The 18,856-nt window shown below is 47.5% G+C and overlaps 1 protein-coding gene across 1 annotated transcript in view; it reads right to left on the bottom strand.

Annotated features, from left to right (window-relative positions):
• The window catches only part of grm8a (glutamate receptor, metabotropic 8a), a 57,248-nt gene that overhangs the window by 20,077 nt on the left and 18,315 nt on the right, over positions 1-18,856 (bottom strand). The window contains exons 2-4 of the mRNA XM_068754976.1: positions 10,456-10,591; positions 9,726-9,880; positions 7,664-7,801 (exon numbers count right to left, since the gene is read on the bottom strand). Coding sequence (XP_068611077.1) covers positions 7,664-7,801; positions 9,726-9,880; positions 10,456-10,591 — 429 coding nt within the window. The remainder of the gene's footprint in view (positions 1-7,663; positions 7,802-9,725; positions 9,881-10,455; positions 10,592-18,856) is intronic.

Genomic DNA, 18,856 nt, shown 5'->3' with positions numbered 1-18,856 from the left:
CGTGCAGCTTTAGGCCGACAACCTCCTTGGTGTTTAGGATGAGGCACATCTCGGTCGTCGCTGAGCGAGAGGGAGGGAACTTCTCATCGTCTTCTCAATCCTGGACACGCGCCCAATTTTATGAGCTCAAAGCAAAATAAAAAATCTATGTTTAGTTGTGTCTGCATGCTAACAGGCCAAACACGCTGTACTTTTGTACATGCACATCGCTTGTCTTTGTTCACTAGTTTAAAGGCCTGAAAGTTTGTTGGAGTTTAACGAAGTCATTCCCTGTCCTGTGGTTGCTTTAGTAACGGCCTTCTGAATGATGCCTCCCCCTGCAGGCGTCAGAGAAAGCCCTCCTGTGCATCAGGGTGGGTAAATACTACACCAGGCCGACTGCTGCTCCTGGGGGGGCAGGGCGATGGAGGAGGAACGGATCTAATTGGTAGTCAATTTTGCTGCCCTTTCGCCGTCTCGCGTAATGAATGCAGGATTAGCATTAAACAAAGCTTATAGGAGCTGGTTCAGATTTGTTTGAGCCCTTTGAGTCTACATGACTCTTTAAACTATTTTAAAATCTTCAATTTTTTTTCTCCATATAGGCTAGAATAATTTAATCATTGTGTGGATTCACATTTTACCTCATCTCTCCGTGTGAAATTCAGCCGCGTTATTGTTCTCTTAAACTCGCCGATGCAAATCATCCGCCGTCCTCCTCCTTCCGGCGCGTCGTACCAGAGCACAGCCATCTTTTTCCCGTTCAGAGAAGGATCACGACCGAGAAGCATCGAACTCCGAGCAGTAGATCCTGGGATAAAGAGCGTCTATCTCTGCTGCACTTATGAAATGTGAAATGACGCGATGCATCGTTAATTAGCGGATCGCAAGGAAACGCAATCCCCGTCACGAGGCGGTTAAACAAATGTTGCGGTTATGGGCGCTAACTGGGATAGCACTGCCGTCTCCGTTTCCTGGGATTGCATCAAGCGCTTTAACCGGTGTGTGTGTGTGTGTGGCGTCTTTCCGTGGATGCTGCCTGCCCCATCGCTTGCAGCTGCTGCCAACCCGTCACGCGTAACTCTCATACTTCATGTCTGCACACAATGCATGTGAGCAGGTGTGAAACAAAAGTGTGCAAACAGATAAAACACACAGTAAAGTAAACGGATAAACAAGGACGAAGGTGGAAAACGAGGCTGAGGAGATGGACAGGGGTTTAACACGCCATTCCCTTTTCCCAGCCGGCAGCAGCTAAATTAACTTCAGCCTGTCTGCTCGCCGTTAATGACATCAGAGGCCGCAGGCAGGCTGGCCGGGCGGCCGCTTGGTAAGGGAGGATTTACACCAAAGGAGGCCGAGGCGCAGATGAAAAAGGACTTTCATGTCTTATGAAATCCACCAACCCCAAAAAAAACCCGGCACGAGGACGCAATCATCTCCGTATCTGCCTCAGAGTTATTTTCACATTCTGCAGTTGATTATTTGCTCTTGTTGCACCGACTTCTGTGTGATCTGGTTCTGGATCTGTTTAAAGGCGTCGCCCCACACAAAGCATGGCAATAGATTAAAATCAAAAAGCTGTGAATAGATTAGCGAGAATGGCGACGTGTAGCGATGTCAGCCGTGCATTTATTTGGAGAGGGGAACGCAATATCCCGCCGAGCAGAAATTAGCGCGACGTCATCGCCATCGACTCAAATGACTTCCTTTTGCCACCAAATGGGCTCCAGTGGACTTGGTATCAGGGAGTTGGCACGGTAACGGTCTGTTTGTGTGGAAGTAGATTAGCATTCACGCACAGCTCCTCCGGGCGATGTCAGGGCAGCAGCGCGTGAGCGGGAAGGGATTTAAACAGATGTTAGATAACGGGATAGCCTCAGTCAGTCATGAGTGTAAAATGAAGGAAACGTGTGTTGATGATTGTGTTGTCAAACTGGCTAAATATAACACCGAGTGATGAATGTGGAAAGGAGGTGAAGAATCGTGGCGGTGGTGAGGACAGCCATGCTGGACGGCTCTGAGGAAAAGACAGGAGGCGGAGCTAGAGGTGGAGGAGATGAAGATGCTGAGGTTCTCGTTAGGAGTGACCAGGTTGGATCGGATGAGAAATGAGGCAATAAGAGGGACAGTGACGGTTAGACGTCTTCCATTACAAAACAAAACAAAAACAAAAACCTATTGATTGGGCTTAACGATGCAGCATTCATGGTTGAATAAGGATTGGAAAAAAAACGTATCCTAAAGCCTGCGTCTTGAAACTTTGCTTGATCTTGATAAGGTTAAATAACTACTTGTTTAGCCTCAAAGCTATGCTCAGTATCTTCGCTTCATTTGCCGGGAGGCTGAATCAATTGGCGCCGGTGAACCCGACTTGTTGTTGTTGTTGCGCTGCTGAAACCAATGCTGTGTCTAATGCAAACGCCAACCAATGCGCTCAGGCAGCGAGGTGAGGCTAATGCAAGAACGTCGACCGGATAAGCGCCGTGATGGACGCCGTCACGGCCCAGCGTGTCAGGAAGGGTTTACGCCGAGGGTGATTGAAGGCATCACGGGCGACAACTGCGCTAATGATTTGGACAAGCTCCTAAATTAAATAGAAATTAGGAACACCTCAACAAAGTGGAAAAGATTGATTCCTTATTTCAGCATTCAGCATCGACAAATGCTCGATGTATTCATTCATCATTTTTGTTTTCTGCCCCTGCTCGCCACGCCCTTCCACCTGGTGTTAAGAAAGGCCGCCACACCTCGATGGCGCCCACATTGGTTTCTCCGATCTGGGTAATTGATTGGCTGATAATCGTGTTAGTATTGTAGAAGTGAATGGATCACTCGTCTCCATTCATCTCTCTGAACCGCTGCCTTCTCATCCTTTCATCTGTCCTGCCCTTTATTGAGACGAATCGGCGACACCACATTCATTTTCATGAATAACGTGATGCCGTAAACGTGTGTGGCTAATATATATTGCATCTGTATTACTACTGGTGTATATTACTGCTGGTAGCACACAGAGCTCATATCAATTATTCATTTTATGCAGAATCACTGTCCTGGAACACCCCAGCGATTCTCTCTCTCTCTCTCTCTCTCTGTCTCTCTCTCTCCCCAACTTTTTTTTTCTGTCAGTACATTAAATCTCTCCTTTGCACAGCTTTCACACGGGCAAATAAACAAGATTTTTTGTCAGTGCCGCTGAGGGACGGCAGGTTTTGTGTCAGCAGACATCCCATCTTTCCAACTCTCAGATAAGAGTGGATACACAAAACCTAGCACACACACACACACACGAGTGGAAGGAGATTAAAACTAACCTCCCTAGTAGATTGGTAATCGTGTGTCAACCGGATTTCATAAAGGGAGTTCAAGAAAGTCCAACTTTAAATTAAAAATAATCTTTATTCTGCCCTCCAGTAACTGGCGGAATCAAATTCAAGATCTGAATTTTTTATTTTTTTTTAATTGCTCTGCCCCCGGCCAAAATACATGTTTGAGAAGCTTTGTGCCATCGGGACCAACCAGAACCCTTGAGAGAACTGGGTCCGGCCTCCGTGCTGACCCGAGAGTCAAATCAGAATATCATGCAACTCATGGCTGACGAGAAAGCCACAATCACCTTCGTGTAAAACACGTTCAGTCCCCTTGCTGCTTAAATAGAGTAACCCTTCCTTATCAGAGAGACTGTTTCAGGAGCACCTGCATTTTTATTCACCTTCGACTCTGCAGGATTTGAACTCACACCCTTTGCATCGAAAAGAGGGCTCGTTTCCCCCACGGATGGTGACGTACCCACTGCACCCCTGGGGAGGCCTTCTTACGAAACGAGGCAATGAATCATACGTGTCAGACTGGGGTATTTTCGTCCCATTTAAGCCCACAGGCACCAAAGTGTAAGGATTTCATTTTTGCCTTTGAGGCATTTTTCTTAATTTTATATGAGCTTCATGTATGAATTATACTCAAGTAGATGATTTAGGCAACATGCATGGTGTCATAAAAAAAAGACATTTGGATGCATTTTTAATAAACGCCTACCGTTTGGCCACATCCTCTAAAACACTCATCTGGAAGACAGATGTTGGCTGCATGTATTTATGTTGTTAATATCTAATCTTTATGGCTTGCCCCGTCCCTAAATAGCATCGAACAGCTGAACACAGTGGAGCATTTAGCACTTTGTACAGACAAATTTCCCCCAGGAGTTGGTGGAGACCAAAGTTCAAACAAAAGGAGGGCAAATTATATCAGAGTTTCTAATGTAGTTGCCAGGTGGCAAGGACCTCCAAGCGAGCATCCCATTAAGTAACAGTATTCTGTGATCATCCCATCGCTCCAACAGCGAGACATGGCGGAAGGTCCCGGACGACTATTCGATCAGGCCGTGAATTCTGTACTCTCCCGGAAAATCCTGAGGGAGAATATCCGGCAATCAGTTTGCAACCTCAAGGTCAAGTACACTAAGGTACCAAGTCTACTCTCTGCTCGGTAATGTGCGATTCCACTTTGTCCGGCGGCGATCGATCACACACGTGCACACAAAGACGTGCTTCACCGCGGCTAAATGGCGCCTCATTTCACCGGCCCGGTCTCTCAGCTCTGCAATCCGTCCGTCTGCGTCCGTCTGTCTCTGATTGTCAATCGGGCTCTCCATCTGTGTTCACAGGGAAGGCACCGGTTTATCGGGCCAGCCTCCTCTTCCCCGTCCACCTCGTTAGGAAGCGGTCTATTCTTGGCAGGTGTAAGTGTGTGTGTGTGCGCGCCGGGAGGATGTGTGCGTGACTGGGTGAAGCCAGGATCACCTTTAACCCCCCCCCCCCCTCCTCATCAAATTCAAGTCTTCTTTGTCTTCCCCGTCATCTTCTTTGTTTTCTTCACCGTCTCTTTTGTTGTCTTAGTTTTCTTCAATTTCGTCATCTTTGTGTTCACCGTCTTCTTTTTCATCATCTTTGTTATCTTCTTCATCGTCTTCCTTTGTCTTCTTCGATTTTACCTCATCCTCTTCACTGTCAGGTTCTATATCATCACCATCTTCCTCTCCATCTTCTCCCACATGGATCCATCCACACTTGTGCTGGATTAGATTACGCCTCGTTCAAATGCGGATTATCCCGAGTGGGAGAAGCACCCTTGCATCCCGATGATCTCACTAACAACACGAATACATTTATGTTAAACTGGCTAAAGCTTCTAAACATGCTCTTGTTTTGCATCGATCAGTTTTTGATAAACTTCTGCAAGTATCTTTTATGATCAGTCAGCTGTAATTCAATGCAAGGATTAATATTGCTCCGAATTGATTGTGTTTGGTGTTTAATTCAAAGCGACTGTGCGTCGCTCGTTCGTTGCATCGATGTGCCCGAGTCCCCGCTGAGTGGTTCCCACATTAAGTGGGGTTAAAAGACCTCTGAATGTTATTGGGCCCATTAAATGGTATAACACTGGATTAAATCATAATAGGGGAAGCATGTAGGAGCTAATAGCTGCATAAAGTATATACGCACTGCATAAAGTATTACGACAACAACAACAAAAAGAGGGGAGCAACCTAAAATCAGACTGAGGGCAAGGCAGAATAAAATATTTATTCTTCAAATTTTGAGTTTCCTCTTTATGTAGTAACCAAAAGCAGAACAAACTTTTTCCTGTGAGCAAAAGCCTGCCTTTTTTTTGTAAGCGATAGAATTTATGATCCAGACACGCAATAAAGACCCTTCACTCTCGTCCTTTATTTATTTAGTCTCTTCTGTCAATAGCTCTTTTTTAAAATTGAATTTGACGTGAACAAGAAGAAATGGCAGAAAAATAGAGAGACGGAAGGAAAGCTGAGAATCAATCTTGTCAGGGATGATAAGGAATGGCGAGGAAAAAGAAAGGTGAAAGACATCGGCGCGAGGCTTAAGACTTCCATCACATGCAATGCTGCTCCCCGATAGGACGAGCAGAAGTTCAAACTTTATTTCAAAAATGTGGGGGAAAAAAACGCTATATTGATGTGACTTGTTTCGCATGATGCAACAATTTAGTTTGAAAACTGCCATTTGCAGGTGGGCTGAAAAACAGAAGCAAATGAGTTGCATGAGACTTGAAAAATACTCAGAGGACTGAGGAAACACTGACGCACGACCCAGCAACGAGACGAAACCAGACGACAGGTGGTAAACGCAAGGCAGGAGTCGTGATGCGTGATGTGATGCATGCAAATCAAAATGAAAAAGGGATAACTCACGACACCAAGGAAGAAAAGAGGAAGGTGCGTGAATAAAATAACAATGAAAGCGGAAAACATAGAAACCTAAAAAAAAATACATTTATTTCTCCCCTGCTCTCAGGTACAAACCCTCACAGCGTCCTCCACATCGTCCCATCAGCCGTGTCGCCATGGAGACCTCGAGCAGCGGGCTGCCGTTTGGTTTCCGCCTCGATGACTCGGAGGTCACGAACCCCGGTATTTATAATTAATGCGCTCCGCCTGCACACCCATGAACAGATGCCTATAATAGGTGGTCAATGGCGGTCGGGACCCTCACGGACATAATTACGTCCACTAACGGAGGGCATTAGCCGGGGAATACCCACTAGTGACACACACAAACACGCAGACTCGATTGCAGCGGTGCAAGGTCGCGAAGAACACGCACTCAAACGGTTTTATGATCATGAACCTCCATCGGCGCCGTTTATTTAGCGTTGACGGCAGGGCACGCTGAAAATGCAGCGGCAGCCCGATCCGGATCACAAGAGGAGCTCGTTCCACATCAGTAGCGTGTAAAATAACAAGCTGCTGGAATGTCGATACGGCAGCAAAATGCAGGTCAAACCGCATTTGTGTTTACCGGGGCACGGATAGACCCACAAAAACACGCAGAGAAGAGCCCGGATTTACACGCAGCGGCTCTTACAATTATTTAATTTCCATCTAAGCGGTGAGAACACAAACAATTGTTCCCGTTGAGCTGCTTCTCCCCAAAGCCTAACAACAAGTGTGATCTGTGCTTTAAGGGTACTTAGAGGCAACGCCATAAAAAATACATATATACTGATTAAATCCTGATGTTTGTGAGTGCTACCAAACCGGTAGACAAGCTGCAGACGCTCGATCGAAGCCTTGAAGAATCTGCACTGATTTTTTTATTTTGTGTTGTTTCAGAGAGGCCTAATTGGAAAAAGGCTAGACGGCTTGAATCCTTATTTTCCATCAGACGAAACAAAAGAATGCCACGGAGCAAAAAAAAACAACAATCCGAAACGGATTCCAAATTTGCTAGAGGGCCCCGCAATTGTCCATCCACCCAGTGTCCCACGGCGATCTACAGGAGCCTAGATGGGTCATAAGAGAAACCTCCATGTACCCGAGAAGCAGGACGAGAAGGCACAAAAGAAGCTCTCTCTCTCACGCCGCGATCTCTTGCTGAGCAGCCGACATCGATTCCCCACGGCCACCGGCACCTTTATAGTTTTGGCTTTTGGGTTTCAGATGTTACAACCCTCGCGCTCCATCCCTGCATCCGTGCAGACACACAGGAGCATTTTTTATCTCTTTGTGTCGGTGCTGTGCAACAATACACTCGCCTCATGTGAGCAGAGAAGATGCTGGCTGCTGTGGCCACTGGGCATTTAGACATTTCTCTGTTTTTAGTACCAAGCCAGCAGGTTGTATAAAATAAAAAGCGCCAAGCCTCACCTGTGCATTTCTTCAGGCTACCAGGCCGTTTGCCGTGCATCCCCAGCTTGCAGTTGAAGTTCTCCTCCCAGAACTCGGCAAACCAAACGTTTCTTCTGTTGTTGGACAGCGAGCGGCTACGGAAATAGCGATCAAACGCTGCAAAAAAAAAGAAGAAAAGGTGAAAAGTTACACACGAGAAGGAGGGATCATTCATATTAGAAAAATGTTTTTTTTTTTTTTTACGAGCCGGTATGGGATTAATAATTCGGCCCTGTGGATCTTGGGCACGACCAGGAAAGCCCACGCAGGAGCCAACCAGAGGACGTATAGCAGCTCCTATCAAGCCACACGGGCAGGGAAAGCATGTCAGCGCGCACATTCACAGGGAAAATGTCCAGTTTAATAAGGAGAGAGGAGTTCAGAAACTGGGAAGAACGTGTTTCTCCACTCACAGGAATACAAATAACTGTCAGACACCGGCAGGGATGAAGAGGAGGACCAACGAGAATAGAAATCTTCAGTTCATCCCAAAATTAATTGGGCGGACAGAAGCTTTTTCTTCTTTGCTCACTGTCAGGAAAACAATGTTAAAAATGGATTTTTAGAAGACATGCTCTGCGGCCATATCTCTGAATGGCCTCTTTAGCATCATCAAGAGTGTGTTGGGCGGCTTGAATAAAGTTAATTATTATACCTGTGGACAGCAGGTCCGCCTCAGGAAGACTGCAAAGAGCCATTAAAATTCTCTAATGAAAAGAAGAGGTAATTTCCTTCACCGCTGGGACGGTGGTTTCAGGTAATAAAAAAAAAACACACACACACAACTTGAGCATTTCCTGACTCGCTGGAGAAGCTGGGTGATCTCAGCTGTCGGGCAAACTGGTCCTGCACGCTCGCTTCCCAGAGCGCCGATGCTCACGTGTTAATGAGGGTCGCTCGCCTGTCGTCGTGATGAAAGACGTGACGCTTGTAAAAAAAAAAAACGCTGAGTTGTCAACCAGCGAGTTTAGGTCTGTAATAATAACAGCGACGGATATTACCTCCACCAAGTGGGCAATTGTTTTGGGACACCGGAGCCGCACGGGCACCGAAGGTTATGGGTTTTATATATAGTTGTTTGATTAAAGTCTGACATTTTAGGTTTTTTTGCTTTCTCGTTTGAGGAGGTCGATGCCGCTCTCTGCGGCACGCTGCTCAATAAATATGAAGCCGGAGCCGGGAGACGCTTGGCGGAGTTTTCTCAGGCGCGAGGACTCCAAGGAAAACCAGCGAGCCAGGTTCTAAGCAAAGTTCAAATTAGAGACGGGCTGTTTACTTGCATCCGACAGCAAACTTTACGCCGCGTAGCATCAAGAGAGACCCGAGTTACGTTCGACTATCAAAATACTCCAAGTGGACATTTTGCAACGAAGTCAAAGACTTCAAAGACAAATGGGTGAAAGCATGCCCCGTTCTATTTCATGAAGTTATAATCTCTTGGTAGGTTCTTGGTCAGTTCTTCCAAAACCGTAATATAAGTCAAGATACCAGGTCTTACCAACCCTGCAGCAACTTCCTAAAATTCATCCTCCATGTAGGACAGAGCCAGAGTGGCTAAGAAGGGCGGGGAAAGCTAGGCTAACCTTGGCTTGCTTCATATTTAACAGCTAGACAAGAGCACAACATAAACCAAACCGATAGTTCACTTAAAAGGGAAGAATTTAAAAACAGATGGCTTCAGGTTTATGTTTTGTGATTGTTGTGTTGCTCCTGGAGTCAATTAGCTGACAGGAAGCTCCGACAGCGAGCAGATGAGGATATCCTGCCTGGGCTAATGGCAAAAAACGTGTTGCCTGCTGGGATCAAGAGGGAGGAAACATGAGAGTATTGCACCTTCTGTTTCTGCTCTGCCCCTTGTCTCTTTCATTTGATCTATCCTTCCATTTGTCACACAGCTTGGCACGTCAAAGAGTCGCAGTGCAGGAAGCTTTTGACATTTTTAAAGATCGCACTTTGTCTATTGTTAGTTATCGACCGTGCGTGTAATGAGATGAGGGCATGATGTCATTCCGCCTGGGAGTGTCTCCTCACACGCTCTTACCGTCCACGGATGCTCGCTTTGGAAGAATGGTGATGGCTCCCTCTGCCACTCTCTCCTGGCCAATCACGGGAGAGATCTTTGACCCCCAGCTGTCTGAGCCCACCCACAGGAAGTGGCCTGTGTGGTTGTTCTTTTTGGCTGCATCCAGAACTCGTCTGAGGATTTAAGTAATTAGAAAGTAAAGAAAATGCTACCATTACATAATGGACAAGCTACGGCTAATACACATTATTAGCAATAAAATAAGACAAGGCGGTGGTGAGGCCAGCCATGATGGACGGCTTAGAGACAGTGGCTCTGAGGAAAAGACAGGAGGCGAAGCTAGAAGCGGCGGAGATGAAGATGCTGAGGTTCTCCTTGCGAGTGACCAGGTTGGATAGGATTAGAAATGAGGCAATAAGAGGGACAGTGAAGGTTAGACGTTTTAGAGATAAGATCAGAGAGGACAGACTTGGTTTGGACATGTCCAGAGGAGAGACGGGGACTATAGGAGGATGCTGAGGATGGAACTGCCAGGGAACAGGGCTAGAGGACGACCCAGGAGAAGATACATGCACGTAGTGAGGGAGTACATGAGAGTGGCTGGTGTTGGGGAGGACGATGCAAAGGACAGGGTGAAGTGGAGAAAGTTGGGTTGCTGTGGCGACCCCTCATGGGACAAGTCAATAGAAGATTATCAAATGAGCTAAAAACAAATATAGGCTGCATCAAGCAACAGCAGCAGACACACCGTATGTCGTCCTCATTAGCGAACATGATGATCGCCCTGGCATTAGAAGTCTCCAGCAGGCGTCTGATGATCTTGTCAAACTCCCCCGGCCTGGGCTCCCTCGGGATCTTCAAGGACTGGGCGATGCACACACCACCTGCGATGCAAAGAGAGACACAACGCATTCATTTTCCCAGCCAATAAATCGCGTCGGATGAGGATCTACGCTTCCAGGAGCCTCGGCACGCAGCGAGAATGAAAGGAGAGTGCAATTAAGTGATTCAGACAACTGTCCAAACCAGAGGTTGTAGAATTATTAGAGTCTTACTGGCCAGGAAGTGTCAAGCATTACTTAAAATGAAAAGTAGCCCACCTGCTGCCAGGTGTATTAAATATTCATGTCAAAACAGACAGGTCGTAAAAAGCGAGGCAACCGGAGCGCTGTGCGAAAAGCAGAAAAGAAAGTAAGGCACAAAGGTGTTATCAAGACTTCAGGAAAGAAGCGGGGCAACGTCACCTTTCAGATTAACGTCACCGCACCTGGGGAGGCTGCCTCTTCACACTCCATCATTCCCTGATGTTGGGGACGGCAGCAATAGCAATCACGTCAGCATTAATCATTCACAGGAAGCAAAATTAATCAGCCCCTGCGGCACAAACCAGAGGAACAAGAACACTTTAAAAAAGCTCGTCGCCTGAGATGGACACTTTGCTGCCATCGCAGAACAATTCAGCACCTCAGAGAAAAGTCCAGAGAACTTAGCGAAACTTTGTGGGACAAGTTCAGGCATCATGAAGATCATGAAGAGGACGGTCGCATGCCGGATCATATTACAACCCCCCCCCCCCCACACACACACGCTGTGCTGAATATGGCTGGCATTGAATGAGTTAAAACATCTCCCTCATTTTGTTGCGGCCTATGAGTTGGCCTAACACACACACACGCACACACACCTTAACTTTCTATTTAAACATTTAGTTACTACGCAACGCTTCATTCGATCATTAGTGCCGTTAGGATGATGTCATCGTCACTGCTCGCTTCACACTTAATAATAATGTTCCAATGTGTGTGTTCAATCTTAAAATATCAGCGTGTGTGTGAGAGCGTATGAATGCCCCCCCCCCCCCCCCACGTTCCAGCCCATTTATCCAGCGTCTACACAGTCTGCCACTTTCACTACATCACATGCTTTAATCAGACACAAACACACGCACACGCCCACGCTGGCGTTCGCATCCACGCTAGAGCGCACCAGCGAGCGTGGACTGATAAAACAAATACTAATTAGCCTGAAATTAAAAGCCCCACAAGGATAATAGCTCCAGCGATAAAGATCTGCCCAGGCACCTACGCTCTACCCCGATGCACACCCTCCACAGTAAAGTTCACAATCACAGGGCGTCTTTTCTCGATGTTTGCGTTTGCATAAATACACACAGATTACATCACGAGGGAACAATGTATGCACAGACACACAAACAGACGCGACTGATTCAAAGACTTGACAAGGAAACTTTTTTATTGCCGCTTCATGGTCACGTTTCAGAAGGGAGCCTTCATCAGAGCATTAAAAAAAGCTTTCGTGGCTGGCGATAACCAATGAGAATCTTCACATGCGTGCAAGTCTCGTGGCCTGGAGCGCAATAGAGCGACACGAGTTTGCATTTCAGGGGACTTGATTGCTGAGCGCTCCTGGTCTTGCTTTATTTTGCGTGTGATTCTACAAACCGTTGATTAGAAGAGCCGCGCGTTCAGGGAGACAACAGTTATTAGAGCGCAACATGACAGCTCTGTCAAAGGAACGCCGCGAGGTCAGGTGGGCAGGAAGATCCTCGTATCGCAGGCATCCAGCTGAAAGCAGGCGTTCAGGAACAAAAAGGCTGTTTTAAGGCTGTTCTTTTATTTCGTCTGTTGAAGCACATTTACTCAGAAGTCAAAGCTCTGGGTCAAAAAAAAAAAAAAACCTGAACAGTCGAGCTACAAAAAGCCTAAATGAGCTGCTAGATTTCAAGATATTATTGCGAAACGGCAGTTCGACCGCAGCATCAAACTCTTTCGCTCGCCGCCGAGAAGCTCAATCTCGCAGTGAGAATTTGGCCGACTGTGTGAAAACTGGATAATTAATTGTTTAGCGACGTGTCGCGGCGCATGCTAATGCGAGGCCAGTCACAAATTGTCTTTATTCACCTCAGATAAAAGAAGCCTCTCAGCTGCACTGGATCAAAGTAACAGCCCCGTTTATTAGATAATTTGACTCGCGCTCTCCTACGGAAGGCTAATTGAATTGTCGGCTCTTCACCCAACGAGCGGCGGCACGGCGCTCTGTTTCTAATAGCCTGATTACCGAGGCTTCAACGTGGAACAGAATGCATCTGAATCCTAATTCCTCGAGTTGTTTGCCTCCGAAGCGAAGCCGAGCATTTCGTAGGCGTCAGCCAATGACCGGACTCCATCTTTGACTTGCATTGGCGGCCGTTGTTCCTGTCGCACGGGACAAAAGGTGCGAGTTCCACTGATGGATTTGATGCAAAGACCATCCAGCTCGTCTCCAAACGAGATCCGCGCAGCTGTAATTAACTCCTTTGTGTTGAGGAGATTCAATTAATTCAGATTTTGGACAGGAAGCAAGGGTATCTCAAAATGTAATTAAGGATCTGCACTCCTCCCTCGCTGTCCGGACCCCCCCCCCCATCACCCCCTTCGGCCAACGTATTCGCCTGTGCCTCACTCATCCGAAACCTTTTACTGGCTCTCCAAACAGAGGAGCTGCTTATCAGGATTTAAACAGGATTGGAGCGCGTAGTAATTGGAACAACGCCAAATCTAAAGCAGCCGATTGGATCTGCTAAAAAAATAATAATAATCTGATAATCTATTTGTTTATTTGCTTTAATCTTTAATTCCCTGTTGCCCCCCCGTCTTATCCGATTCACACACTTATATCCCTCATTTGCATCTGGCTGCATCTCCCTGCCTCCAAATGCAGTCGGCTGCGCCTCTTACAGTTCAGCACACACACACACACACACACACACTGCATGAAAGCTCTCTTCAGCGCGGCAGGAGGAACCCCAGGCACCCATCGATGCTCCGCTCCATCCTGCAGAGCGCGATGAGTGCAGAGAGGAGCTGCCAGCGAGCTGCCCAGCGTGTCTAACTCCATCTGCAGATGAACGAATGAAACCCTTCCTCCATTGGAGACACAGCTCACCCTCTTTCAAAATCCTTTGTGTTTGCACACGCACACGCACACACACGCACACACACACACACACACACACATTTTTTGACACATTTTCTTTCTCTCTAAACCTCATTAGCGCTTCTTTAAAATTAAAAGTTGCCCTCTGCTTCTCGATGCTTTGTTCATGGCTCGGGGGCACTGCAGCATGGGCTTTTGAAGTCACTGATTTATGTGAGTGTATAAATGTGTGTGTGTGTGTGCGTTCCCATAAACCAACGCTAGCCTTTCCGCGCGTCTTTCTGCGCTCTGGCTGCCATGTGCACGACGCGCTTTGCTCGGGTGCGGATGAAGCGGTGCGGTAAATATTGTGTTCTGCATTTTTCCGCTCCGAGTTGAAACCTCCAGGCCCTCTGATGAGTCATCGACGACACCCACGGAGCCGCCGTCCCCGGAAGTTTACGTCGTCCCCATTAAAACGTGCCTGAAAGGACACCGGCCTCGGAGACACGGCAGTCCTCAGCCGAATCCGAAAAGCGAAACTCTTAACAGACCGCTTGTAATTGGCTGATAATGAAACCCCGACAAGGACGACGACAACAAGACAGAAAATGAAGCTGCTTTTGGCCCACGCTTGTGTTTCACGGCGCGACCGCACACGGAGAGAGAATGGTGAGCAAGGTCTTCAAATCGCTATGAGCTACTACACTTTATATTGAGGCAACGGCGTCGTGAAGTGATCTGCGTGAAGCACATAATAAAAATGAGTGCAAGAAAAGAAATGCTGTTATCGGTGGGCGCCATCTAAGAGAAAAGATTCAGACAAGAGTCTATTGTGCAGCGGAATTTAATGGCTGCAGGGGCTAGCCCACTGTTAGCATCTATGTGCTAATATTATTATTACTCTAGACATGAAGAAATCCTCCCTCCCTGAGGTTCTTATTTTCCATCATAGGGACGGTTATATTAAGTAAAAAAAACACTATCTGATTATCCGTCTCTGATCAACTACCAATCGATCCGGATTTACCCCAACCAATCCCATCGTTTCCCCTTTATTTAGACTTATTTGGCACTTTCTTCTTCTTTTGTTAATAGCATTTGCTAACAGCCGCTAGGTGTATTACGGCCCTGCATTACGACCAGCAGTAGCTTAAACAAGGGGAACATGAGATCAAATCAACTGCTCTACTATCAGTCCCCAGTTGACAAGTGCAACTGGTGACTCATCTCGTGAGTCTCCACGAGTCCGCTAAGGCCTAGCATCGACTCATCTGACCTTCTGGCACTTGTCACAACAGCACAAACACACCGCCAAACAATCAGATTAATCCCGTTGGCTTTTCGGGCTGGACGGTGGCACCCTGGAGAAATTGGGGAGGAGAGAGTGAGGAAATGGACTCAGGGAAGAAAAGGAGGAAAAGAAGGGCGGGTGGATGGAAAGAGATCGGAAAAGACAAAGGGGGGAAAGTTGTAGCGCAAGAAATGAGCAAAGGGCGGCGAGATGAGAAGATGTGGGCGACGGAGGAGGGAGATAACCGAGGTATGATTGGATGTCAGGCCTCAGATAAAAAGCACAAGGTCAGTGTTAAGCTCAGAGATCACAAACAGAGAACATGTCCACTCCCCTCTCTCTCTCTCTCTCCCTCTCCTGAGCCTTGATCTCTCTTTCTTCTACTCCACTGCTGCTAGAAGTCTCTTTTGCCGAGGGAAGACTTTTCTTTCATTTATTTTTGGCATTTCTCTCTCTCTCTCTCTCATCCACACACTATCTGACAGTAATCAGACATCCAATTACAGCATTGCCCTCAGACCAGGACTGTGTTGGTAGATGTGTGTGTGTGTTAATGTGTGTGATACAGCTACTGTTTCTGCACACACACACGATCAGATCCCCTCTGATGCTTGTTACCCCCTCCCCCCCAAGACGGCTTTGCCCTGCTGCCCTCAGCCCACGTCTTATCAAGTAAATTCACCGAAAAGAAACAATCCGCCGTGTCAGCATTCTCTGATTATGATCCTAAACATCCCCGTGAAATTAAAGGTGCTGGTTTCTTCACCTTCTTCTGCAGCCAGGTGCCCCCCCCCGATGCATGGATTTTGCCAGATCGATGTGTCTTGCTCATGAACTATTCTTCAGGTATTGACGCACGCGTCTTGCAGCATCAGTGTCTACAGCAACAACAAGTAGTGCTGCGTAGACGTGCGCCGGTCGGATGCTCTACTTTCACCACGGAGCGGCTTTGCTCTGGTGGATTGACATTTGTGCCAGAAGCACAAAGTCTCCCCCCCCCCCTTCTCTGCAAGCATTTCATATTTCAGCGACTTGCCTGAACCTTTTGAGGCATTTAAGTAGGTGGAGGGCGTTAAAAATAAAAAACAAGGAGCGGCGATAACGCCACGGCGAGGAGGACTGCGGTGATGTGAGCTTAATCTGTCTGAAGCAGACGTGTGATGTTCACGCTTCCTTGGTAATGCATTTTATTTTGTGATGCTGAGCCAACGTTTCAACATGATGAAGAGGCACGGCCGGCGTCCATCTGTGGACCGCTTGGCCCTATTGTGTCAAGACTCTTTAGACTTCCATTCCCTTCACCTGCTGTTTCCCTCCCAACCCCGTGGTGAACAACAGCCCCCCCCCCCCCCCCCCAAGCAACTTGATTGTTTCATTATTTCTTCCTCTGGCTTTTCCCAGTCCCTCCTACTTTCTTGGTTCTGCTCCTCGCCTCCCGGTAGGACATATCGGTATCCTCCATCTTGAACCGGCCTCTTCCTGAGGAAGCTACATCATTAGCATCGAGCTAAAATAGCAGCTCACAACTAACGAAATGGGATACGCCTCCTTTACTCTGATATAAAGCCATTTCTTTTGGATGAGTTGAAGAGAAGAGAAGAGAAGAGAAGAGTTTTTTTAAAGGCTTTATCATGTTTCAGGAGCCCTTTTGTCATAATTTCAATATTGTTGTCATGGAAATTAACATTCCAATTATGCAGTTGTAAAAACGCACTCCTGTTATCAGAGAATATTGAGCGAATATTTAGAAATGGTTTCACCAGCTGGTAGTTGGAGACCATTCAAAAAAAGAAGAAGAAAAAAAATAGTTGTACCTGCACAACTCAAACACACGCGCACGCACACACACACACACACACGGCATTAAATCTGTTTGACAAAGAAAGAGCAGATCAATCTGGATTTCTGTTCCTCGTCCTGACCATCCATCTCCCTCTCTGACCTACATGTTCTTCAGAACCTGCGGGCTTAAGCCGGCCTGACTGACAGCCCAAACCTGCCCGACAAAGGCGGCGTCCACGGAGGCTGCAGGGAAAGAAATCAGAACCGTTTTCCATTATTGATGCGACGGCGCTGCAGAAAGCAGTCGATAGGGTCGCTGCACTGATACGACTTAAACAGCTTCGCTCTTTGTTGATGCATTACTAAGACGTCTGACGCGAATGCATTGCTCACACAGGAACAGCAGCGGTGTGCACGTGCACGTACGTGTTCTCATATTGCTCTGTGTGCATTCTACGACCGTGATTGTTCCATATTCTCTCCATTCTAAACGTCCGACAGCCGAGCCATTGCTTCAAGCTCGTGTCGTGTGTTTTCGTTTGTGCACTTCCTGTACCTTTGTGCACGCGAGAGGTGCAGTTAAGATGCCCCCCCCCCCCCTGTTTCCATGAAAACGCATCGAAGGTGACCCATGCACGCTTTGATCGCATTATTTACCGGATATGAAACTGATCAGAGCCTCTGTTGCCCCCCCCCCCCGTTCTGCCCGGGGGGGCGATCGAGTGGCCACACCGCACCATTATATCAGCCTCCCTCTGTTTGGAGGTGTCACAGCCCATCCATCGATTCCCTCCCTTCTTTAATCCCTCTCCGCGTATTCATCTTTTCTGCCCCATCGCCTCTCTCCCCTCCCACCCCGGCTTCGCTCTTTCTAACTTTCCCTGGCTATCGACTTCGCTCATCCCTCCACCTCCGTCTGCCAAATAACTCCCCCCCTGACCTCCCTCCATCTTTCCATCCTCGCCCTTCATCTCTTTCCAGGCTCTCCACCCGTCTGGCCCTTCCTCGACGGCCCTCGCGGCCAAGGCGCCGTAATGAAATCTCAGCGAGCCTTATTGTGTTGATTAAAGCTGTCAGAAAGGAAGTAAGAGAAGAAAGATTCAGCCGGCGTCCGGGGAAAACGAGGGTTGGGCGGCGCGCTGCCATTGCCCATGTTGCAGCCACTGTTTGTTTGCTTTCTCCTAATCCTTCCGGCTCTCCCTCCCTCAGTTTTCCTGCCTTTGCTGCAACGTTTGATCAAAAACCCCTTGACCTTAACTTAATGTAATTCCATCCACCCGGATCCGCCTCGCAAGAAGCTTTCCTTGGACCGTTGCTCCCACAGGACATTGCTTTAGTACGGTTCCTCGTCTGGCGTGAAGCAAACAGACGAACAAACAGGTTCTTTGCTCTGGCACAGCTGATCTATGGTAGCATGGCTGTGCTCTAATGCTAACATGTATGGGCGTGGCTAACAGTAGCAGGGCTTGGAGGTGAAGGTTCTCCACAGTGCATGAAATGAAAAGCGCCTCCACAAGCCTCAGAAGAGATTCTGACAGTTTCACGAAATGGAATAGTAGCCTGCTTGAGCTAGCAGCTAAGCGCGGCGCTACGTCTGATCAATAGAGCGACATACGGCAATTCATCTCTGTGAAACTCGTGAACTTGAAGACGCAGACATTTTTTTTTGTTTGTTTTTTGGCACTGATGTGCAAAAAAAGAGAACATTTTCAGTGAGGGTTTTTTAGCATGAAATAGTTTGCTCGCAATTATCGTGATCCAAAGAGGAGGCCTCATTGGAAGAGATCAAATGAGAAATAAAGCGAGGACGTATAGAAATTCATTTTCAACCTGGAGATAACGGCACCTTAGAGGTAGACGGGAAGGGAAGGAAGACTTTCAGGGGATAATGAAAGACGCCTGTGTTTCCCCCCTCAGCTACGCGGTTTCAAATGAATATTGCTAACGAGCGCGGCTCCGTTCCAGAACCTGATATATTGAATTTGTGCACAAGGATGCCGAGGAGCTGTGGCGCGAGGAATCATTAACAAATTAGAGACGTGGATCTCCGTTACATGCAGATGCAAACTCACACGGGCCTGACAGGTGCGTTCATAAAAGTCAGGTTCATGGTTCACCAACGGATTCCGTGGCGCCACCATCTGGCAGGCCCGGGGAA

This window comes from Brachionichthys hirsutus, chromosome 22 (genome assembly GCF_040956055.1).
Source record: "Brachionichthys hirsutus isolate HB-005 chromosome 22, CSIRO-AGI_Bhir_v1, whole genome shotgun sequence".
NCBI classification, from domain to species: domain Eukaryota; kingdom Metazoa; phylum Chordata; class Actinopteri; order Lophiiformes; family Brachionichthyidae; genus Brachionichthys; species Brachionichthys hirsutus.
This window is presented reverse-complemented; position numbering and strand designations above follow the sequence as displayed.